This window comes from Staurois parvus, unplaced genomic scaffold, assembly GCF_062004578.1.
Source record: "Staurois parvus isolate SC_StPar_1 unplaced genomic scaffold, SC_StPar_1.0 ptg002367l, whole genome shotgun sequence".
NCBI lineage: Eukaryota > Metazoa > Chordata > Amphibia > Anura > Ranidae > Staurois > Staurois parvus.
In genome coordinates, this window is record NW_028320163.1 from 196,897 (window position 1) to 222,629 (window position 25,733).

The window sequence follows — 25,733 nt, forward strand, 5'->3', positions numbered from 1 at the left end:
AAAATCCACTTCAGAAGCCTTAATATTCTACAGATATACTATGTCCTCAGCCCAAATGGATGTCAGTTGCTGGCTCCTACTTTGCTTGTCTCCACCTCAGGAATTAACATAAACATAAGGAAGGAGAGTCAGCCTCCAAGCCTTTAGCGTCTATACCAGGGGTGGGCAAACTTTTTGACTTGAGGGCCGCAATCGGTTCATATATTGGACCCGGGGGCCGGACCAAGAGTAGATGAATGATGTGTATGTGTCATCCATAGTAAGTATAGTAATATTCCCCCATAGTAAGCATAGTAATTAATCCCCCATATAGTAATTCATCCCCCATAGTAATTCATCCCCCATAGTAATTCATCCCCCATATAGAAATTCATCCCCCATAGTAATTCATCCCCCATAGTAATTCATCCCCATAGTAATTCATCCCCCATATAGTAATTCATCCCCCATAGTAATTCATCCCCCATAGTAATTCATCCCCCATAGTAACTCATCCCGCATAATAATTCATCCCCCATAGTAATTCATCCCCCATATAGTAATTCATCCCCCATAGTAATTCATCCCCCATAGTAATTCATCCCCCCTATAGTAATTCATCCCCCATATTAATTCATCCCCCATATTAAGTCCCCAAGTCCCCCCTGTGTCAATTCACTTACCTTTGCTCCGTGCGTTCCTTTCGCCGTGTTCCCGCACCGTTCCGGTGTAGCATGAAAATCTGTCTCCTATGAGGATCTGTCCCCCTCGACGTATCTGCGCATTTGCCAGTTTCATTAGCAGCCGATCGGCGATCTCCGGCACATGCGCAGATACGTCGAGGGGGACAGATCCTCATAGGAGACAGATTTTCATGCTACACCGGTCTTCAGGGCGGGCAGTGAGAGGAGCCTAGCGGGAGCCTAGCTCCGCGGGCCGGATTAAAAGGTCCGCCGGGCCGTATACGGCCCACGGGCCGTAGTTTGCCCATTGCAGGTCTATACAGTAGACTTTATTGCTGCACCTGATTCTAGACCCGCTAGCTGAACAAAGAAAAAATTACAAAGTATGGCCTGCCTAATAGCATCAGATTTATCACCTATCGTAAATGGTTTAGCTGGAATATAGAGAATGCACATTCTTGGCCAACTATCCCTATCTGTAGAATCAAAACTACATTGAGTTTCATAACTCCTGAGATGATAACAGTAAAGCCAGAATAAGAACATGTTTACCTGTATCAATTAATTAGCAGCAATTTAAGTTGGAGGTGGGATGGACACATTACATCTCCGAGGTGAAAGAGGCATCTGATTGTCATCTTATTTCTATTTGTTCAATCAATACTTTCATGCTGGACAATATTATACAAGTTACCAGAATGTAACCTGTAGATATTGCAAGATAATAATACACATATACAACTGTATCTGAGGGGGTGGCAGTTACATAGTCATAAACATTATGACATCCCATAGGCCACATCTCAGACCTATTGATTGGTCAGGTAATTTCTGTCAACACCATCCTCGGACTCCAAGCCTTTAGCTTCTATACAGTAGACTTTATTGCCGCATCTGATCTTGGACCCGCTGGTTGAACGAAAAAAAAAATTACAATGTATGGCCTGCCTAATAGTATCAGATTTATTTTTACCTATTGCAAATAGTTTAGCTGGAATAGCTGGCTACCCATCAGGTTTCGGATAGACTTTAATATCCTCTTGCTCACCTATAAACCTATAAGGCTCTCCATGGCTTGGTATCCCATTATCTGTCTGAACTTTTATCTACTTACCCCCCCCCCCCCTTAACCCACACTCTTCTGTGTATCCCCCCTACTAACCTACACTCGATGGGAGACAGAACTGTCTTCTGCTATGCTCCAAAACTCTGGGAAACACTTCCAAGGAACATCAGAGAGTCATCTTCTCTAAACTCACTCAAATCTAAAAACTTTTTTCTTACTGCATTAGCAGTCTGGAGCTCTCCTTTAACCATTAGAGAACAACAGCCAAGATTTATTTTATGAGAGCCACACTGATTCATCTTGCTCAGTGACTGGATATTGCTGAACTCACAGAACTAATACTTTAAGTATTTTCACTCTCAAACCCTTTTTGTTTTCTGTCTCTTTTCCTTTGTAATACAATTTTTCTATGAATATTTTATTTGCACCGTTTTACCTTTTCTATTATTAAACAATGTTCTTAAAAGAGTTAACATCTTTTCTAATGCACTAAGCTAGAACCTAAAGATTTCCTGTCTCTTTTAAGCATGCTACTATACTGAAAATTTCTGGAATATTCCTGTCTGTGGTGACAGTGTGTATTACAGGCATTTGTTAAACTTCATAATTGTTGTTGTGAATGTTTGATAAGCCAATAAGCTATCTGGTGGCAGTGATTTGGGGTACAAAGTATTAACTGTGTAGTAAGAATCACTCTCTACTGGCACTTAAGACTGTGGTCCCATGAGCTGGAAAATCTTTGTGCAGGGTGAGGCTGAGAACGTCCTTGTCACATATCAGTGACAGCGCAGTATGAGTTTGAACAGGCAGTTGTTGCAAGGTTGGCTGTAATCTATAAATGTGCATAAGTGTCTTCCCTCTCTTTCTTCGTGATATACACTGCATTTTTTACTAACCTGTGTTTATTAACATGCAGATAAATCTTCCTCATTCCACTGTTAGGCTGTATATTATCAAAGGAAACATGATTCTGGATCTCTTGCTGGTCTTTGTCCCTGTAAAAGTGCTGATTAAATTCTAGATGCTCAGTAGGAGTGATAGGGAGGTGGTCAGTATCAGAGGAGTAAGAATAGATCTTCTCAGGAAGGGTGAATCTGTCCTCCAGCAGTAGGAACTTATATCTGAACAAAAAGGGGTCCTCCTTCTTTCCCTCCTCTGTAACAGAATCTTCACTAACAAATCTTTTATTTGTCTTCTGAGGCTGACAAAACTGTGGATAAGAAAGGATGGAGATAGAGCCAGGTACCACAGTGCACAATCTGAACAAGTGCGGTCCCTTCCAGATGCCAACATCCTGGCACTCATCACTGTACATTTCAAAGCCAGGTCCATAGCGCACATCCGACTTGTACAGCCCCTGAGGACAGGAAGAAATCAAGAGGTTACAGAGACGATTTGAATGCTGACATAAGAGGAACACACTTCACAGAAACACTGGGACAGTGGGAGGCAAATCTGAATTTTCTTTATTGTCATCTGTATGCTTTATTAGTGGGCATTGGTGTGTCTGTCATCCTGACACATTGTCCAACTATCTGTCTATCTATGTAAAATAAAATACACACAGTTCTGTATAGTTCAGTGATGTAATACCTACAGTATTCTAAAGAATACTCAAAAACCTTAGTTTAATGGCTGGATCAAAAACATAAGAAAGGTGCAACATCCCTAATAATAATAATGCAAAAAATGTATGTTGAATGAGATTTAATAGGCACCGAGTACAGCACACAAATATAAAAAATTATGTTTCATTATTTATAAAAGGTTAACAGATCTGATACAGCATAAATGTAATAAAACAGACCACCATAGAACACTGTCATGTTCATGCACAAACATCCCATGAAATGGCTATTCTAATGCCTGCATAATGACACTGCCGCGTTTCAACTTCAGCAGAGCCTTCTTCAGGGAATAAATAGCATGATGACCACTATAAAATAAATACATATCAAGAATATAATCCAACAGATCAATTATATTCTTGATATGCATTTATATTTTAGTGGTCATCTTGCACTTTAACCCGAGGAAGACTCTGCTGGAGTTGAAACATATTGGGATCTTTATGCATGCACTACAATAGCCATTTCATAGTATGTTTATGTATGAACATGATAGCGTTCTATGCTAATATTGATCTTTTCTTTGGTGGTCTATTTTTATTACATTTATGCTGTATTACAGATCTGTTAACTTTTCTAACTTTTGAATAAATAAACATACATCATTTTTTTATTTCTGTGTCATATTTGGTGCCTATAAAATCCCATCCAATGTACATTTTTTTACATTATTCTAAACAATAACGACACATTTACCCGGAAACTTTTGCCATCAGGAAATGTCATGGTCCCATAGCCTTCTTTACGGCTGAGGTAAAAGAAGCCAGTGAATTTGGAGCCATCAGGCCAGTAGTACATCCCCTTGCCATGGTGATGATCTTTGTAAAATTCACCAATATAACTCTGAAATAAACAAAATATATACATTATGCAATTTCAATTCTTGTAATAGTAGACAATCAGCAAGCAATAACTCAAGCTTAAGCTTCATTTTTTAAATGTGTTAAATCTAGCTTTGGATCAGCTGCAATGGTTACTCACACTATAAAAACCCAACAGATATATTACTACGTCCCAAAACCGATATTTCAGTTCTCGGCAAGTATGGGTGCCTAAGTCACAGCTGACTTCTTATATCTCATGGAGACATCAGTAACAAGATTCACTTATAGTGTTTTGAGATAAGCGTAAAGGCTATATTCCTTTGTAAGTAAAATATGTAACGAAAACTGCAAACCGAAGCAATATATACATTGTAAGAAAGGATGTATGCAGACAAGAGAGGAATTACAGCAGGGAAACCTGTAGTGGATGAAATACTAGGGCTGTCATTGCTGACTTCCTTCTAAGAATACTAGTTACTTGGCTGTTACTGGCTTTCGTACTATCTGCAGGGCCGATGCTACCACTAGGCAAATTAGGAAGCAGCCATGGCCAGGGCCGCCGATAAGACAGTACAGCTGGCCCTGCAGTAACATTGACTATATTTTCCCTGAACCTCATCAGTTCATCAGAGGGGCCCAGGAGGCAAGGAGCACAGAGGGACTCTTTTTTTAATTTTGAGTGCAGACAGCTAAAGCAGTGCTGTGTTTTGCAATGCTGGTCAGTGGTGGCCAGCCACGGCTGCTCGCAGCCTTTCACTGGCAGAGTGATTCTTTCACTGGCGGAATTATCCTTCCTCCACTGAGGAGGGCAGAAGGCAAGGCTGTAGCCTGATGGCAGAAGGCGATTCAACAGAGAAGTTGCCGAGGGCACAGGCAGCAATGGGAACCCAGTGCACAGGCAAGCTCACAATTTCTGTTTTCTGAGGCACAGAGATACAGCCGTATGCTGAATACAGACAGACATTCAGCACCTTCTGTAATGTGTGACCATCATCATGATAATGATGACAAGCACATTGAGATGCTTCCTGTTAGTTATTTACACTTGTGTTTGAGGGACATTAAAAATGTGCAGCTGAGCCACACTTTTACTGTCCCCAAACCACTCCCCATTATGCTGCAAAGGCACTGCCACCATAGTATGGCAATAGTGACTGAGTGTTGTGTAAAACCCCTGCTGCTATACTACGGTGGCAGTGCCTTTACAGCATAATATGAAAGTGGTTAGTGGATGATCAAAATGTGGCTCAGCCACACATTACTAAATGCCTCTCAAGCACAAGTGTAAAAATTACCTAACAGGAAACATCTCATTGAATGTGTGTAAATCTGACAGGCTGACTGTCAGGTGGAAATTATTCAACAGCTATGCAGCCTTCAGATCGCTTCCGCATCCCCCACACCTCCCCAAACAGGATTGGATGATATTAGCTGGAGACAAAGCCGTCTCCTGCAAACTTCAGCCAATCTGTGGCAAAGAAGTATCGAGCCAATGAGGTGCCACGCAACATCACTTCCTCCCAGCTCCCCAGTCAGCCTCCGCACAGAGCTAACTTTGGCAAGGATTAGCTCCACGTGGACTTTCGTTTTGAAATTTTTTTTTGGAAGGGGGGGGCGGTGCAAGTAGCTGATCTTGCCTAGAGCTCAAAATAGTCTAGCACCAGCCCTGACTATCTGAGTCACTTACCTGGAATAATCAACCTTCAAATGTAGATTACAAAGTCATTGTGACATTAGAACTGAGTTTCCAAACAATGCCATAAAATGGAATAAGGCCATTGAATCAGCCAGTCGACTAGTGTTCTCACACAGAGAGGTTAGCAATGACACTGTTCATACTCTGTTAGTACAGGTTTCTTTTAATTGCTTTGGAAAGCAGTACATAGCAACAGCAGTTGGGTAGAGTTGGGGTATCTAGTGGAAAGATTTTGCCACTGGAGTCCCTGAGAGCATGTAACTGAGGCTGATAGCAATCACAAAAAAGATTAACATTCAGCTTTGAGTATGGTAGATCTTTAATAACACTTAGGATGACCATAAAGGTTACAGTGTGATTTTAGCTTGAAACCGCCGCTTGCCCTTACCGATCCTAGTATGGATGTACACATGTGAAAGCCTCAGGCAATGTCACTCCTCCAGCCAAGAGAGGCACAACAAGTACTTATGGCCTTATCGTTACAGTGTGATTATACAATCTCCATTAGATCTAACAACGATTATGTAATTGAAGGGTCTGTCTGATTGAATTGTTCAGGTAGGCCCTCACATTACATGGTCATTGGCAAATTAAAAGGAATTGCATCAACAGATTGTAATTTGTACAGCCAGCTTCACACACCACATTTTCTAAGGACTCAGGATTTTCAATTATCCCATATTTTCATATGACAGCAGTCACACACCTCTCCATTGGCCCATCTGAATTCCCCAACTCCCAGCTTCATGTTCATAGTAATATTTCCTCTGTAGCTAGAGCCATCAGACCATTGCTGAAGTTGCACATCTTCCTCTGCATGCCACTGCAGTGCTAGCTCCTCCTGGTCTGGCCGAGGATCCAGGCTTACTACGTCTTTTCCATCTAGAACTTCTGATCTGTTCTTTATTTCTGAGTCCTCCTCATGTATCTCTTGGTCTAATTCATTTGGAAAACAGTGCCTGCATATATTTTCCTGTTGTTCACTGTCCACATCTGATACTTCAAGTCCTTTGTGTAGACTTGACTCATTTGTTGATACCAGCGTGTCGGGATCAGACATGTCGTTTTCTTTTTACAGACCTGTGGGTGACACAGTTTGGCCAAATCAGAACGTTGGTGAGGAAGGAAGACATTTATTGTAGATTAGATCCATCAAATCCAAACTGCCAACATAGTACAAATATGGATTGTTACTCTATCAACAGGAATTCAATTGGTTCAATGCTCCATCGTGAACTGCTAGTTAGTGGTTCTACATATGAGATAAAGTTAGAGCAACAAGCACATTATAACAATCCTCACTGACATGTTTCAGCTGACCTCTGCTATAAAGTAAACCCATACCTTGCCCACTCAGGTCAAAGTAGTAAGTTTGATGCATAATAGGCATGGTAAGGATTTCCTTACCTTCCACATTCCTCCTCTTCTGCCCCATAAGCAGGCTTGGCTTCCTGCTGATTCTATCTTACGTATACGATCTGTCTAAGTGAACACTGTTCATTCTCTACAGTCTCCAATCATGACAAACACCCACAGTAACCATGGGATCATTGCCTAGCGTCCATCTTTGTTGCCTGAAGTGTGAGAAAAAGAAGCATAACAAGATGCCAATCAGACCATGTGCTGACAAGAAGCATGCTGATAGGAGGAGAGAGGAGAGCGACAGAGAGATAGGTTCATCACTGTGCTGCTTCTCCTTTCAATGTCCAATCGCAGGCTTGCGTGAGTCTAAGATAACCTGTGATCATAGGAACTGGGTTGAATGATGATGGACATCAGACTAAAAACATCTTGAAGTATAAAAAAGTACTGTGGGGAAAATCTCTGGATTCAAGGTAAATATTGCAGCAAGTGTTGGGATTAGAACACCTGTCAGGTTTTTATTATTGTCTGTGTCCCCGTTATGGAAATTCAACCTCTCTATTTGTCTTGTTTACTGTTATGACTGAGAGTGGAAGCAAATTTTAAAATTTGGGTTGTCAGCAGAGCAGGAAGAAAAGGAAAATCTAGAACATTAGTTCTGGTGACAACCAGGAATTCCCTCTCTTTGGAGGGTTTCCTCTCACTTCCTTGGAATGCAGATAGTTGACTTATTTCAGAGGTGGCTAAATGCTGCCTCTGGACTTAGCAACATGCTGGGCTATGGCCATATACTGTACAAACTGTCCAATTAGCTGCAGCCAGTTTGTCTGTGGTCAAAACTTAGCAAAAACACTGGCCCATGATACCGGCTACATCTAGCGCCAGTCAGAGGCTCTATTTGCATTTAACCACTCAGATGAGTGGTTACATGCAAACAATGGCAACACCAGGTATTGATTTGTACAGAATTTGCTGCATTCCGAGATGGCTAAGCAATGCCTTTGGACTCAGCAACACCCTGGGCTATGGCTACATATAAATTGGCTGATTGGCTGTAGCTAGTTTGTCTGTGGCCAAAACATCCAGCCTGGACACTGGCTGCATCTAGGGTCGGTCAGAGGCTCTATTTGCTATTTAACTGCTTAGATGAGCAGTCATATGCAAACAGTGATAATGCCAGTTATTGATTTGTACAGAGTACACATCTAAGAGCCGCAGCTGTTTGCACAGTGTGCAGGCAGTATTTACAGCCACTAGCAGGAATCTGATTCTTGCTGACAGATGTCCCTGGCTGCTGATATTCAACCATGGCACCGTAGCCTTACTCTTGCATTGAGGCTTACCCCCTTCCCCTGCACCTCAATGGTTAAAAGAGAAGTGAGGGATTTCAAAATAATAATCATTCATACTCACCTGGGTGGATGCAGCACCAATCCGATGCTGCAGCTGTCCCCCGCCACCTCAATTCTGAGAACTGGGTGATGAAAGACCATTGATGGTCCAGTTCTCAGGTCTGTTCTGTCAGTGGCCACTCTATGCTCTTCCCCTCCAGCATTCATTGGAGAACCAGCCAGGAAAGGGGGTGGCTGGCTCAGGATCCCAGAAGCACAGTGAGAGGCTGAGCCAGCTGCCAGTAAGGTATGTGGGTGGATCCTGACATTATTGTTGGGATTCCTGCAGAGCCTCCACCTGTGAGAAGCCCAGCAGGGGTTCCTGTGATTAGCTGTGGGAGACAGTGCCATTGAAAACAATGGGAGACTGCCAATTCTCGCACCTAATCACAGCCATTAGCATGTAAATCTCTCATGCAGCAAACACAAGTGAGTGATTGGCCATGGAAGCATGCAGTCTGTGTCCAGGGCCGATCACTTGCATGAAATCACTGCTTGAGAGATTACATGTTAGGCTCCATGCACACGGGGCGTTTTAATAACACTGGTAATGTTAGCCGTGTAAAGTCACGTTAAAAACATGAGTTTTTCAGCGTTTTTTAGCACTTTTGTATTAGCGTTTAGCCGCTTTATTTTTTAAGGGGTTTTTTTTACCAAAAAAAAAAATTTTTAGTTGGTCAAAAAAACCTCAAAAAAATGTACCACGTTTTACCATGTTTTTCAGCGTTGGAGCGTTTTTACAGCTAAAAAACTCCTTTAGAAACCCACTAGTCCTGGGGTTTTTTTCCAGCCAAAAAATGCCCCTGCCAAAAAACAGTCTGTGTGCATGGACACATAGGATAACATGCTGGGGAGTTGACTGGCTGCAGAAAAAAAACCGTCAAAAGCCAAAAACAGCAGCTGTAAAAACGTCCAGTGTGCATGAGGACTAAGTCGGCAACCTGTCATTGTTTTCAATGGTGCTGACTCCCATAGCCAATTGTGGGAGCCCCTGCTGGGCTTCTTGCATCTAATCAGAGTGTAAGTGCATTTCCAAGCATGAATGTACCCTAAAGCTAGGTTCAAACCTATGCCGTTTGTGTTTGACCTGTTTCTGCGCTTTTAAAAAATTGTTGTTATTGCTAGACAGATTTAAATGCGGCAAAAATGAAGCATAAACGCACTACATGCTTTTCTGCAGCATTTCCATTGAAGTCTATAGAACCAAAAACACAACTTTTTGCATTCAAAAGAGTCTCTGGCCCTTTCCAAAAAACGCACCAGGTGAAAACGTGGAGATGTGAACGTGTCCCATAGGAAATCATGTTAAATGGACTGTAGTGCATTTCTGGAAAACGCTTAGGTGTGAACCTAGGGTAAGGGCTCATGTACACTGCAGCTGATAAACTCACGTTTAGTTGTTCAGTGCTTTTTTTTCAGCAGCCCCTGAACTCTCCCTAATGTTTTCCTATGTGTCCATGTACACATCGTCGTTTACAGACATTTTTTTGAATACAGAAAACTTGCGTTCAGCAGTCGATTTTATCAGCTTTTCAAACGCAAAATACTTGTAAACACTTGTAAACGCGGCAAATTGCGTTTAGAAGCGTTTGCATCTGAAAATGTTTTTTTAACTCTTCCATTTTCCGATGCTCTCCAGAGCCTTTTTTCATCATGAAAAATGCATGCAAAGTTTTCAAGGTACTCAAATGGACAAAACACTGAACACAGGATGTTCCTACCAAGCTTGTCACACATTGTAATGACCAATTCACACCTCAGACCTCTCCCACCCTTGGAAACAAAAGATATGTTACTGACCATTCACACTTCAAATTCCTCATGAAGACCCCCTGCCAGGTGACCTTAATGACTCACTCCACCAGACACCTTTCCCACCCTTGGAAACAAAAGAAATGTTAATGAGCAACTCATACCTAAGCTAAGCTCAACACATACTGCTGTCTCTGCTTCTACTCTCTGTATTACTCTGAAATAGTCTGAAATAGTTAACAATTTACCACTTTTTAGTGCATTCTGGGCATTTGGGAGGTTCTCCTGTGCTTATCTTTAAAAAACACTTCTAAACGCAAACGCACATAAACACGGCTAAACAGACTTTTTTTGACCTACGTTTTCCAGCAGTCAGTTTCCATCGTTCAGAAGTGTCCCGTGTACATGGGGCTTTACAGCTTGGTTCTGTTTGGGAGAACCATTATAAAACACCTTTACTTACCTTATCCCTCGCTCCCTCGGCTGCCAGCGCTCTCCTCTTCCTTCCGACGCTTGTGGGTGAGCGCTCAGCGTCCTGATGACGTCAGAGTGTGACCCATGGATTGGGCACCAAACAGAAACATCTTTGGGGTACCGATCGCATGGAGAGGTGGAGCCTGCAGGAGCCAGAGCCAAAGTAAGTCAAATTCTTATCTAATGGTGCTGCAAATACAAGCATTTAACCCTTGCAGTGCAGGGGGGGTGCACCTAAAGGGTAGTTTGGGATTTTTCTCCTAAGTTGTACTTTATACGTCATTAGCAACAGGGTGTCCCTGGAAATGATCATATGATGCTAACAGAAACGTTGTCATAACAACTCACAGCCTAGCTGCATACTTCCTGTGAGCACACAGCGGTTTTCTGTTCATTGTAGTGCTGACAGAGGAGCACACATGGTACTAGAGGGCTCACAGCCGGGAGAATAATGTGTAGCTGTGTTCCAGCCAGCCCCGGTATACTGTGCCATCCACACACACCACACACACCACACACACCGGGGGGCGCACGGGTTACCTCATGAGCTGGGACTTACTAGCATTCGCTTGGTTGTAGCAGCCGTTCCCATAGATACAGACAACATTATAATCCGATAGGCTCCCAGAGGAACACGTGACCCGGTATTAGCAACGTCTCCATGGAAGCCGGAGAATGACGTCCGGTACACGTGGCGTCCATCTTTGTTCGGGGAAATGCCAGGCTGTGCTTTCTCTCTCTTCTTTTAATAAGAAACATGCTATTGCATTCCAACTGTCATTTGAAGTTATGAGTTGAGGTGTAATCACACTGAATGAATATGGAAGTAAGTATATGAGCGCTAGGTAGAATGGAATGAGCAGCTGGCATTAACGGTCAACCTCCAACCCTTATACACATAAATAAACAGAACACTAAATGAATGTCTTAGAATGATAGAATGACTCAACATATTGTTAAAGTGGAGTTCCACCCAAAAGGGGAAGTTCCGCTTTAAAGATTAGTCCCCCGCTCCCCATTAAGGATTGGCACCTTTGGGGAGCGGGTACCCAAATTTGACAGATACCCACTCCCACTTCTGCTGCGATCGCCTAGCAATTGGAAATGGAAGTTGTCCTCCTACCCTCCCTCCCTGAAGTCTTGTGGGACACGTGACAGGTCCCAGAAGACTACGGGGCCATTCATGAAGCGCATGCGCAGTGGGCACCTGGCTGTGAAGCTGCAAGCTGTCACAGCCGGATGCCCACCCTGAAGATGTAGGACAGCCGGTGAAACGGGCTGCAGCGGGGGCAATGCGGGATCCTGGGACAGGTGAGTGGCTGTTTTTTTAAAAGTCAGCAGCTACAGTTTTTTTACAGAGTGAGTGGAACTCCGCTTTAATTCTCTCATCTACTCAAACTGTAGTTGGGCTTTAACCACTTGCCCTCCACAGGATTTACCCCCCTTTCTGACCAGGCCATTTTTTAGCGTTATGGCTCTTTAACTGACAATTGCACAGTCATGCAACATTGCACGCAAATTAAATTTATGTCTTTTTTTTCCCACAAATTGAGCTTTGTTTCGATGGTATTTGATGGCCTGTGCGGTTTTTATACTACAAAAAAAGAACATTTTGAGAAAAAAACAATATTTTTGAGCTTTTGTTATTAAACATGTCCAGTAAAAAAATTGAAAGCATCAAATTTCATCATAAATTTAGTCCAAAATGTATTCTGCTACATGTCTTTGCTAAAAAATCCCAATACATGTAAATTAATTGGTTTTCCTGAACGTTTTAGCGTTTACAAATGGCGGTATATATATACTGGGATTTTTATTTACATTTTTTATTTTTACTAGTAATGGCGGTGATCAGTGACTTATAGAGGAATTACGGGACTGTGGCGGGCATTCTGACACTGGGGGAACTGACTTGGTGTCACTAATATCCACAGTGACACCAATACAGTGATCAGTGCTATAAGAAAAAAAGCACTGACACTGTACTAATGACACTGGGCAGGAAGGGGTTAACATGAGGGGCAATCAAAGGGTTAACTGCGTGCTGAGTGCTGTTTTACTCTGTGCTGCGTCCGTGTGCTTCACTGTAAGCACACTGCTTTGCATGGCTGTGCTGTGCACAGCCATCCAAAGCAGTGTGCACAAGCTGACAGAAAACTGTTTTGTTTACATACAGTTCTCCCCCCTTTGGAGAAGCTCGGCAATCACCGGCCAGGACCCGTTGATTGACAGCCGCAGACACTAATGACGCGCCCCCTACCCGGAAATGCAAAATCACGTATATATCTGCTATAGGGCGGTTGGGAAGCGGTTAATTGTGGTATAAATGATGTGTGTTCTTATTTCACCCACAGTATTTGTACTATAAGCCCGAGTTCACACTTCTGTGGTGCGGCACATCGCATGTGATTTGCATAGGAACCGCACTGCATTCCTGTGCAAATCACATGCAATTTCTGTGCGGTGCAATTTGAGCCATACATTTTGTATGGCTCAAATCGCAACACATCCGCACCAAAAGTGCAGGACCCTTTTTTGTCCGCACTAGAATCGGATCGCATGGGTGTTCACACCCATGCAATCTGATTCTGCACATTGCACCACGTTTTTCAAACTGATTTTGGGGTGTCATTAAAGTACACACCCTCAGCGGTTCGTATGAACAGGGTGCGATTATGATGTGGTGAGGAAATCACACAGAAACCGGTGCGAATTCCACACCGCAGCAGTGTGAATCCAGGCTTATGTAATTGTATTTTCATAAACTTATTGTAGAAAACTGCATGAGCTGGAAGTTTTATGTCAGCACCTTCTTCAGTCCTGTAATAACATTACTACCAGGTTGCATTGCTTCCAACCAGGGATGAGCTGCGCTGATTCACACATGTGCGGTGCGGATTGACACCCCGGTCATAACAAGCCAGACTCTGAAATCGTGCGACTTACAGCGAAGTCACAGGATTTCAAAGTTGGGGGACATGCCGATTTCAGGTGCGATTTGCTAGATATCTGACACAGATGTCTATGCAAATCGGTGCGGTTCCGACCTGGTTTGACCAATGTAATTGCAGACAATAGGGTGCAACTTGGCATATGATTTGCAAGCTAATTGATACAGTAGTTGTTCGCAGGTTCACGTAAGTGCCCGTTCACATATATGCGGATTGGATGTGGTTTGAACCACATCCAATCCGCCTGACGTGAAAAAATATTGCTTCCTATGGTGCCTGTTCACATATGTCTGGTGCACTGGCAGTGCAGATGCGGTGCGGTTTGAAAAAGAGTCATGTCTGATTTCTGAGAAGTGCCTTCAGGTTCAGGTGCAGATCAGAGGCTATTGACTTCTATGGGAAACGTTTCTAAACCGCATATGTGTGAACAGGAAAAGATCCTAACCTAATCCTGTCCTGGACCTGATGTAAACCTGACATGAACCATTGAACAACTACTGTATCAATTAGCTATGAAACCTGAGCTTCAATCCGCACCGCACATGTGTGAATCAGCTCTAAGGCATGTTCAGATAAAAGTCTGAGCCCACTGCCAGGAAGCTGTCACTGTCGACAGCCAATCATAAGTGGCCAAAGCATTCTCTGCCCCTGCAGTTGCACATATACACACCTCTTGTATGACCACTTCAGCTCTGGAAGATTTACCCCCCCCTTTCATGACCATAGCATTTTTTTTGCTATTTAGCGCTGCACTACTGTAACTTGTAATTGCGCAGTCATGCAACCTAACCAAAATTTGCATATTTTTTTTCTCACACAAATAGCGCCTACAAACTATGGTATATATAGTGGATTATTTATTTATTTATACTACTTATGGTGGTGATCAGTGACTTATAATGGGACTACGATAGTGCAGAGGGTGATCTGACACTAACTGACTCTGGGGGGAACTGATTAACTGCCACTGATATTACTAGTGACATTAATACAGTGATGAGGGAAAATATTATACACTGTCACTGTACTAATGACACTGGCTGCGAAGAGGTTAACATCTAGGGTGATGAAGGGTTTAAATGTGTGCCTAACTATTTGTAAAGTGTACTGCGTTACTAAGAGACCTCTGTTAGCAGGGATGAGAGACAGAGAAATAGTTTCCTGTGTACGGCGTTCTGTGTTGATTGTCAACACAGAGCTCTGGGCTGAGATTGTACACAGCCGATCAGCAGGTCCCGGTCATAAATCATTGACTGAGACTTGCTAGCAGGCTTCCGCTGTGTAGGTGTCAGCTGTAAGGTGCGCAGGCAGTAACGTACTGGTAAGATGCTTTGCCTACAGCAGCTGCCCGTCCACAGTACATTGGGGGTGGGAAGTGTATATTCTGTTATATGTCATGCTGTTTATCATTGGCAGTCCACAGTGACAGCTTCCTGGTGGGATAGTTTATGTGGACTGCTGAACACACCTGAGCTCATCCCCAATGCCAACATTTAAAATATATTTCCAGGGTCACATTTTTTTCTGTGCTTTTGATAAGACATTTTGTGCAACTAAACCCACCAATTTAAAGTGTAATTTTAATTAAATAAATACTTTGTATTTTTTAATGCAGAAGAGACATGCTGTCCTAATGTTTCTGTACAGTGAGCGCATTCAGCTGCCAAGACTCCTGCACGTGGGCAAGATTGATGTCATCTCAGCCAAGCCATTCAGAACAGCGCAAGAGTGGAGATGAGTATAGTTCCAATTTAAAGTGGAATTAAATCCTCCTATCCTGAACAGGCAAGAAAGTATACACCGAACAATTGGAAAATTTTACAGCATTCCTGTTTGAGGGATTCTAATAGTTTACTGCAGCTGCCATAGCTTCTTTAGTGTATTGCTGAATCCTTCTCTCAAACAGAATTTCTCTGCCCTAATACTATCCCACATGCACAGTGCCAGATAACTAGGACTGCATTCCAGGCTGGTAGGGTAACAGATGGAGGGTATCCTCATAACCACAGATCTTGTCTTCAGGTCTTTGACACAAACACAGATGCTACATCATCCTCAGAGGCCCCTGCAATGGGACTCTGCTGCAACATTTATCTGTAGGAATCTCTATAAATAATTATATATCCCCGGATATATCAGGCCCTTTGGTGATAATTCCTGTTTGCACACTGGATGAACAGTATTGTAACAGGCATACTGTCATTAAGTCATGCAGGAAATCCATAGATTATAATGTAAGAGTATTAGTTGTGCAATTTCTCTTTTTGGCCATAAAATGGGAATATGGGGATGCTGACCTTTCCTTCCTGAACATTCAGAAAAAAAAACAAAGCACAATGGGAAGTGAAGTTTGTCAGCAGCATCAGGACATTGTATTTCTGTAGTTGGACTGCATTTCCCAGAGCACAGGTGAGGTTACAGGTGACAGAAGAGAGAGAGGACGTGCTGTGGGGAGCCATTACTGTCTGACACCACACTGCCAAGGGAAGTTGAAGGACAGAGCTGCTGCCAATATACATCCCTCTCTGTGTCAGTCAATGCAGAGCTGTGACCTGTGGACATGGAGAGGGCTTGGTGTGAGGATTTGGGGCTGGTCACAGGGGAGTGTGTCTCTCTCTTATTCAAGGCCAGGCTGCGACCCACAACCGTTTAGCACAGTGATCCTGCTCAGCAGCCCAGCACCACCTGGCTCAGCGGGGATGACCTACACCATTGCAGGGATCGCAATATCCTTCCAGATATTGGGTTGGTTGCTGTTCGGTCACCTCGCAAGTTTCGCTACCCACCACCCTGTCAGGAGGTCATCTGGTGCCCCACTACATTGCCAGGAGCCCTAACTAGCATTTGGGATTTTAGTTGTGTCATCTCACAGAGGATTGGTGAGCGGGTGTAAACCCACCATCCTTCTTAGCACAGTACAGACACTGCATGTAGACACCAACTCCCCTTTAACAAGCGTCGGAGGATGCTTGTTTGGAGCTGCCACCTGTCAGGGCTCCAGGGTATGACCAGAGGTATGTGAACTGACGCAGGGAAACGCAGGCTTCAGATAAGTTATAAACAATATAATTTATTAAATACTAACAATACAAACATAAACGCAGTGCAATACTAAAACATAACACAGTGCAAACGAACCAAACCAAACCACCCACAGATAACAGTACATACAATGCAAGCGTCATCAGGCAGGCCGGGTCAATAACAATCGGGCAGGTAGGTACAGGGGGTCAGGCAGAGAGTGGTCGGGGTCACAAGCCAGGGATAAAACAGGAGAAGTCAGCAGAGGTCCGGATCAGGCAGGGTCAGCAACGAATCAGACAGAGACAGGAACAGGGATGCAGGAACAAGGAACAGGGATGCAGGAACAAGATACAGGGCCCAGGAAAAACACACACCAAGGCAGAGACTGCAGGTCTGGCCATCCCTTAAATACACCTGCATAATCAACTTCAGGTGTTCGGCTGGCTGCAGGGTTGAGTCTCTGATTGCTGGGAGCACCCGCTGGCCAGCCCTGGTACTGCAGCCCACAAGGCAGGTGAGTCCCACCATTACTGGCAAGTCCATTCCTGACACCACCATTTACCTATTTGCCCTAATGAATTACTACCTAATGGAACATCCGAGATGGGTACTGCATAGTTTAAGTTTGTTCAAACCTACACTTAAAACAAGGGCCCCACAGCTTGCTAGCAGAAGACATCAGTACTCTCCACCCTACAGAACTTTGCTACCCTATTGCATTTAAAGGGACCTTTTCCACTAATAGGGTCTAGACTATTGGTATGTATATTCAGATCTTCTGCATATGTGGTATTACTGTATTTGTGTAATTCATTTTTGTTTATCTCTCAACTGTGTTTGTGGCCCAGAGGGAGCTGAAAAGTTGACAGACCTTCTCTCCTCCCCCTTACCGCCTGTGTTATCAGTATATAAATTACAGCCATTTTCTTATACTTATAGTTGCCAAACATGAAAGGTTGTTGTTTCTATTGCATTGATACTCTGCAATAAGGTTTATCAGTGCTGTAAATTGCCATATCCTAAACTGTAATAATATATCATTACTAAATGGGTGTGTGTCTGTTTCCCGCCATTACCCACAGACAGGATAAAGGTATTCTCCACTGCTATTCTTATTCGTGTTTGTAGTGCTCTTCATTCAACCAGGTGTGTCAGAGGGGTTGAGGTTGTTCTTGGAGTCAAGGCGCAGAACAGGGAACCTAAAGATTACCAAGCGGCTCCTTCGGGGGTGGCACTATAGTATGTACTGTTATTCATTTTCTTATTTGAAACTTGTATTATTTCTATACTGGTGTGCATTTATTTGCTTACAGTAAATGTTATATGCTGGTTATATAGTTCTTCTGCTTCCAGTTAATTTGATTAGAATATAATAGAATAGAATATATAAGGGATAATTTCCCTGGAAGGGGATCCTCTCTGTTCACGCAGGCCCTATCCTGGGTGGAGGCACTGTCAACTTTATTATCAAACCCACTCTTCTACTTAGCAAAAGTTCTGGTTCTCTTATTTACCTACCGGTTTAGTGGAATATCCTTTTTGTGGTTGGGCGTTTCACATAGGAACACGCAAAAGTGGCCTACAATAGTTTTACTGTTCAGTGCAATAGTGCAGAGTCAGGTTTTGATGCTGCAATCTGTGATGTGCCAGCATTGTCCTCTGACAGCCTACTTATAAAATAAAAAAAAGATGCTGCTAATTAAAGTATGCTACTATGTCAACTAATAAGACCTTTAACAAAAGACCTACTTCACATGGCTTGCAGGAAGCTGTGGAATGAATCAGGCAATGGTGACCCAGGACTTGAAGTGGCTGTTAAGTTTCGGCAGAGCTGCAGAAGCAGATTTTTCTAGCTCTAGTCTACAATACAGTAGAAGAATAAAGTAACAGGGATAGAATGCTAATAACAGGAGTCCCACACTGATACACAGTAAACAGTGCCTATGTCACTAGGATCACTCATCAGGGCCAAGGTGGCAGGGGGCACAGAAGGGCAAAAATAGGAAATCCGTCCATCTGAATCTCTCCCTGGCATCTTAGTGCAAGAATGCTTGAAACAGATTAACCACTTGCCATCCGCCCTATAGCAGAAGTACTGCTACAGGGCGGCACGGTTGCACAAATCATGTATATATACATGGTTTGCATTTCTGCACCGATATTGACGGCTGGGGATGTACATCACTCGGTGATCGTCGACAAAGCTGACAGGGGAGACACCTGTGTGATAACAACACAGGTCTTTCTCCTGTCAGCATGAACATGCTGCTTTGTGTCTCTCTGTACAGCAGAGAGATACAAAGCAGCACTTCTCGCAAGTAAAACAGCACACAATGTAAAACACACACAGCATACAGTTAACCCTTTGATCGCCCCAGATGTATGTTAACCCCTTCCTGCCCAGTGTCATTAGACAGTTTCAGTGCTTTCTCTATTAACACTGGTTACTGTATTAGTGTCACTGGGGATGTAAGTGGCAGTTACTCAGTTTCAACCCAGTGTCAGAATGTCCACCACTGTCCCACAGTCCTGCTATAAGTCGTTGATCGCCGCCATTACTAGTATATATATACAGTACCTCCATTTGTAGACTCTATAACTTTCATATAAACCAATTAATATACAATTATTGTGAATTTTATTTTTAGCAAAGACATGTATCAGAATACATTTTGGCCAAAATGTATGAAGAAAGTTGATTTTGTAAATTTTTTATTGGATGTTTTAAACACAAAGTCAGAAATATTGTTTTTTTTTTAAATTGTCGGTATTTTTTTATTTATAGCACAAAAAATAAAAAATGCAGACATGATCAAATACCACTGAAAGAAAGCTGTATTTGTGGGAAAACAAATACATAAATTTCATTTATGTACAGTGTCGCCTGACCTCACAATTGTCAGTTAAAGTAACGCAGCGCCTTATCACAAAAAATGGCCTAGTCAGGAAGGGGGGTAAACCCTCTGGAGGGCAAGTGATTAATTGCAGATCAGAAGGATCATTCAGAATTTACTGATAGGTTCTACACCTTGCACCGTGCTTGGTGTGCTACCATGTACTGCGGTAACATACACATTACTGCAACATAATGGAGTGAACAGGCCCTAGGCTCAATTCACTATACTGAAACACCTAGTTAAAGATCCTTATTTTCAAATAGTGACAGTTCTTTTCATCTGAGTTCAGTAGAATTTGATCATTATCTTGTATAAAGCTTTGTGACTTGAGCCTATGACTATTTTTATAACTAATAAGGAATGCTTTCCTCACAGCAGGGATATCTTGTCAGAGGCTCAGATCTTAAAATAACCGCAGAAGATCTGGCCGGGACAGAGCCTGTATTTCTAGGACAATCAAGCTGCAGGTGTCAGGAAGGGATGTATTTCATGTTGGAAGTTCCCGTGTTGCTGAATGCAAGTAACCTGTTATTTGTAGAATGTAGGTGACATGTCTGAACTGTATAAAGTTACAGACTCCCTATTGATAAGCAATGCTAGAGCTGCCTGCAAGAAGGAACTTCTCATATCAGAGGGAGTGACTTGTTGCATCAACATTTCCAGGAGGCAGCCATTCCCGGACTATAATCTTCACACTCTTCGGATTCCTGTGTTTGATCACCCACTGGAGAACCTGTCTGAACATTTTGACCAATGTGTAGATCTGATAGACAGCACTGTTCGCAGCGGGGGGAAGTGCCTGGTCTATTGTAAGCATGGACGTAGTCGATCAGCTACAATCTGTATTGCATACTTGATGAGATGCAAAAACATGACCCTGGTGGAAGCCTTCCAGGTATACCAGTCTCATGTATTTGTCTTTTGTTTGAATATAATTCCATCATGTTAAGCCCACTAACTATACAGTATGTGTTTGCAGTAATATACATGTAGCTCCCACAGTATGCATGTAATCTTTTGGAATGACAGGGATTCTTTTTGGACCCAAATCCTTCTATAGCCTTTTGTTCTCAGTTGTTCCTGTATAAGATCTCATGTATAAATTGCTATAAATAAGTGTACTTTAAACTACTGAAAGAGTATACATTGGCATCCTGGGCCATATTTCTGCATAACCAACATAAGCCATGGCTTCAGGGAGCAGAACATGCCCACACATCATGTTGTTGACTGTTCATTATACATTCTTGTGTATTAAAGGGTGCCAGACTGCCATCTTGCCTGCCAGTAACTTTTGGTTGGGTCCTTTTTGTTGTCCCTGAACAGTTTTTGTTGGTGTACTGTATTGTTGCCTAGATTTCAACCTCTATAGGTCTGTATACCTAGAGCTGAACTACTAAGGTGACAGCTTGCCTCTTCTTTTATCCATTGCTTCTGAGGCACAGTGCATAAACTTTCTTTTTCATCCCAGCCTCGGCTATGACATCTGATCTTATGTTATACTATTAGAACAACCCTGTCCCTATACAAAATATTTACAAGCAAGCCCTGCCTGTAAAAGAAGATAGTGCATACCAGGGGCAGACTGACAACTCATGGGGCCCCCGGGCAATAGGGGATCATGGGGTCCCTGTGTCCTTTCCCAAACTCAAAAAAGCCTATGAAAAAGGTACCAGGGGCATCTCATGGGGCCCCCTACTGACCCTGGGCCCTCGGACAGTGCCCGAGTTTCCAAATGGTCAGTCCGCCCTTGGTGCATACCCATCTTTCCTGCTGTCTGTTCCACCAAACTCCGCACCAATGCTGAGAAATCTTATGTTGAAGTGCGCCTTTAAACTGACCCTTCCAAAGGCAGTATTCTTCTTGGTGTATAACCACCATATACCTTCCTTCCATTCCATAAAAAAAAATATCTGTCACTCACAATCCAGCGCTGGGTGTAGAAGTGCCAATTGCCAGACCCAAGTGCTGTCTCACAGGGATGAGTACATGACCACTGGATGTGCTGGAGGCGGACAGGAGCTGCAGTAGGTCTAGTCATGCTGCTTTTAGAGTAAAATTAACCTTTTAATATGCCCAGTATGAGCACATTACCTGTTTCTTCCTATTGATGGAAATATGACAGTGGGCTATGGGAAAGGAAACCTGTTCATAAAAAAGAATCTTGGACTAAAATGTGTCTTTGTCTATCATCTTAAGTTGATAGGCATGATGTTGATGATTCATGATTCAGTGACATTAAACTTCTTTTAGATGACAAACAATAATATTTATTCAAATGGAATGGTTTTCAACATCAATTTTTTCTTGCCATAGGGTCTGAGGGCCCACTCACTCCAGAACATGCAGGAAACCCACATTCCAAACGCACTATGTGATCTGCTACGGATCTCAGTAGCTTCCTAATGCCACTCCTGATGCAGTGCATTTCCCTGCACCAGATTGTATGGTACCACAGTGCATTTTTAAAAGTAGTGCTTGCACTATTTTTGGTGCAAATCAGTGCAATTTCAGCCCATTCAAATTAATTATATTCAAATTGCAGCACATTGAAAATCGAGTATCTATATACTCGTCCCCAACATAAATGTAAATAAAGAATCCCCCTATGGGAGTTTAATGCAGCAACCATATAATTGCACATATGCTCAAAATACATTTTTTAAAACATATACTTTATTACATGGACATATTTGTGAAAGATACATTATCTTTAAAAACATTAGCTCTGATAGATATTGCAAGGATATTTCCTTCACATTATAACAAAATTCCAAAAAGTTACCCCAATCATTTAATTTCAGTGTCCACATTTTTCAGTTTATTTGGCACATGTTTAAACTAACTTGCACTTTGCTTGTAATGTGATTAAAGGTTGTGTTGCATTAAATGTTAACAAAATACAACATGTTTCTGTTGGTCTATCCATGATAGCAGGGGCGGACTGACAACTCATGGGGCCCCCGGGCAGTAAGAGATAATGTGGCCCCCTGTGCCCCCACCTACACTGAAGCACACCCACACAGCACCCTACCTACATATTGCAGCTCAGCTGCATAGAAGGGGAATTTACAGTCAGGTCCATAAATATTGGGACATCGACACAATTCTAACATTTTTGGCTCTATACACCACCACAATGGATTTGAAATGAAACGAACAAGATGTGCTTCAACTGCAGACTGTCAGCTTTAATGTGAGGGTATTTACATCCAAATCAGGTGAACGGTGTAGGAATTACAACAGTGTGCATATGTGCCTCCCACTTGTTAAGGGACCAAAAGTAATGAGACAGAATAATAATCATAAATCAAACTTTCACTTTTTAATACTTGGTTGCAAATCCTTTGCAGTCAATTACAGCCTGGAACACATCCCTGGTGATGCTCTACCAGGCCTCTACTGCAACTGTCTTCAGTTCCTGCTTGCTCTTGGGGCATTTTCCCTTCAGTTTTGTCTTCAGCAAGTGAAATGCATGCTCAATCGGATTCAGGTCAGGTGATTGACTTGGCCATTGCATAACATTCCACTTCTTTCCCTTAAAAAACTCTTTGGTTGCTTTTGCAGTATGCTTTGGGTCATTGTCCATCTGCACTGTGAAGCGGCGTCCAATTAGTTCTGAAGCATTTGGCTGAATATGAGCAGATAATATTGCCCGAAACACTTCAGAATTCATCCTGCTGCTTTTGTCAGCAGTCACATCATTTATAAATACAAGAGAACCAGTTCCATTGGCAGCCATACATGCCCACGCCATGACACTACCACCACCATGCTTCACTGATGAGGTGGTATGCTTAGGATCATGAGCAGTTCCTTTCCTTCTCCATACACTTCTCTTCCCATCACTCTGGTACAAGTTGATCTTGGTCTCATCTGTCCATAGGATGTTGTTCCAGAACTGTGAAGGCTTTTTTAGATGTTGTTTGGCAAACTCTAATCTGGCCTTCCTGTTTTTGAGGCTCACCAATGGTTTACATCTTGTGGTGAACCCTCTGTATTCACTCTGGTGAAGTCTTCTCTTGATTGTTGACTTTGACACACATACACCTACTTCCTGGAGAGTGTTCTTGATCTGGCCAACTGTTGTGAAGGGTGTTTTCTTCAGCAGGGAAAGAATTCTTCGGTCATCCACCACAGTTGTTTTCCGTGGTCTTCCGGGTCTTTTGGTGTTGCTGAGCTCTCCGGTGCGTTCCTTCTTTTTAAGAATGTTCCAAACAGTTGTTTTGGCCACGCCTAATGTTTTTGCTATCTCTCTGATGGGTTTGTTTTGTTTTTTCAGCCTAATGATGGCTTGCTTCACTGATAGTGACAGCTCTTTGGATCTCATCTTGAGAGTTGACAGCAACAGATTACAAATGCAAATAGCACACTTGAAATGGACGCTGGACCTTTTATCTGCTCATTGTAACTGGGATAATGAGGGAATAACACACACCTGGCCATGGAACAGCTGAGAAGCCAATTGTCCCATTACTTTTGGTCCCTTAACAAGTGGGAGGCATATATGCAAACTGTTGTAATTCCTACACCGTTCACCTGATTTGGATGTAAATACCCTAAAAAATGGTTGGAGGAAGGAATGAAGGAAGGGGAGGGAGGAAGGAAGAAAAAGGAGGGAGGAAATGGAGGAAGGAAGGAAGGAAGGAAGGGGATGGAGGAAGGAAGAAAAGAGAGGGAGGGAATGGATGGAGGAAGGAAGGAAATGGATGGAGGAAGGAAGGAAGAAAAGGGAGGGAGGGAGGGAATGGATGAAGGAAGGAAGGAAAGAAGGGAGTGAAGGAAGTAAGAAAAGGGAGGGAGGGAATGGATGAAGGAAGGAATGAAGGAGAGGGAGGGAATGAAAGAAGAAAGGAAGGGAGGAAGGAAGGAAATGAAAGGAGGAGAGGGATGAAAGAATGAAGGGAGGGGATGGAGGAAGGAAGAAAAGGGAGGGAGAGAGGGAATGGATGGAGGAAGGAAGGAATGGATGGAGGAAGGGATGAAGGAAGGGGAGGGAAAGAAGGAATGAAGGAAGGAAGAAGTGGAGGGAGGACGGAAGGAAGAAAAGGGAATCAATAGAGAAAGGAAGGAAGGAGGGGTAGAGAAGGGAAGAGAGAAAAGGGAGGGAGGGAATGGATGGAGGAAAGAATGAAGGATATCAAAGGAGGGGAGGGAGGAAAGAATTAAGGGAGGGGATGAAGGGAGGGAGGAAGGGAGAATGGAAGAAAGTATTAAAGGAAGGGGAGGAGAGGGGGAAAGAAGGAAGGAGTGATTGAAAGATGAGGAGGAAGGTAAGGAAAAAATGAAGGGATGGGATAGAGGAAGGAATGAAGGTAAGGAAGAAAAGGGAGGGAGGGAATGGAGGAAGGAAGGAAAAAAGAAAATGGATGGAGGAAGGAAGGAAGAAAAGGGAGGGAGGGAGGGAATGGATGAAGGAAGGAAGGAAAGAAAAAATGGTGGGATGAAATAGATAAAGGAAGGAAAGAAGGGGAGGGAGGGAGAATGAAAGGAAGTAAGGGAAAGAGGGAGGGAAGGAAGGAAAGCATGAAGGGAGGGCATAGAGGAAGGAAGAAAAGGGAGGGAGGGAATGGATGGAGGAAGGAAGGAAATGGATGGAGAAAAGAATGAAGGAAAAGAAAGGAAGGAGGGGAGGGAGGGAGGAAGAAAGGAAATGAAAGGAGGGGAGGGAGGGAGGGAGGCAGGAAGAAAGGAAGGATATGAAAGGAAGGGAGGGAGGAAAGAATGAAGGGAGGGAGGAAGGGAGAAAGGAAGGAATGATTGAAGGACGAGGAGGAAGGGAAGGAAAAAATTAAGGGAGGGGATAGAGGAAGGAATGAAGGTAAGGAAGAAAAGGGAGGGAGGGAATGGAGGAAGGAAGGAAGGAAGAAAATGGATGGAGGACAGAAGGAAGGGGAGGGAAGAAAGGGGAGGAAGGAAGGAATGAAGGAAGAAAAAGGAGGGATGAAATAGATGAAGGAAGGAAGGAAAGAAGACGAGGGAGGGAAAGCAAAAGGAAGGAAGGGA

General features: G+C 43.0%; 1 protein-coding gene across 1 annotated transcript in view; it reads right to left on the minus strand.

Moving 5' to 3' along the window:
* The window catches only part of LOC149431173 (ankyrin repeat and MYND domain-containing protein 1-like), a 58,212-nt gene extending 46,766 nt beyond the window's left edge, over window positions 1–11,446 (minus strand). Inside the window, exons 1-4 of the mRNA XM_089665829.1 lie at window positions 11,415–11,446; window positions 6,583–6,956; window positions 4,053–4,199; window positions 2,625–3,085 (exon numbers count right to left, since the gene is read on the minus strand). Coding sequence (XP_089521955.1) covers window positions 2,625–3,085; window positions 4,053–4,199; window positions 6,583–6,936 — 962 coding nt within the window. The 5' untranslated portion in view covers window positions 6,937–6,956; window positions 11,415–11,446. The remainder of the gene's footprint in view (window positions 1–2,624; window positions 3,086–4,052; window positions 4,200–6,582; window positions 6,957–11,414) is intronic.
* Window positions 11,447–25,733: the final 14,287 nt, after the last annotated feature.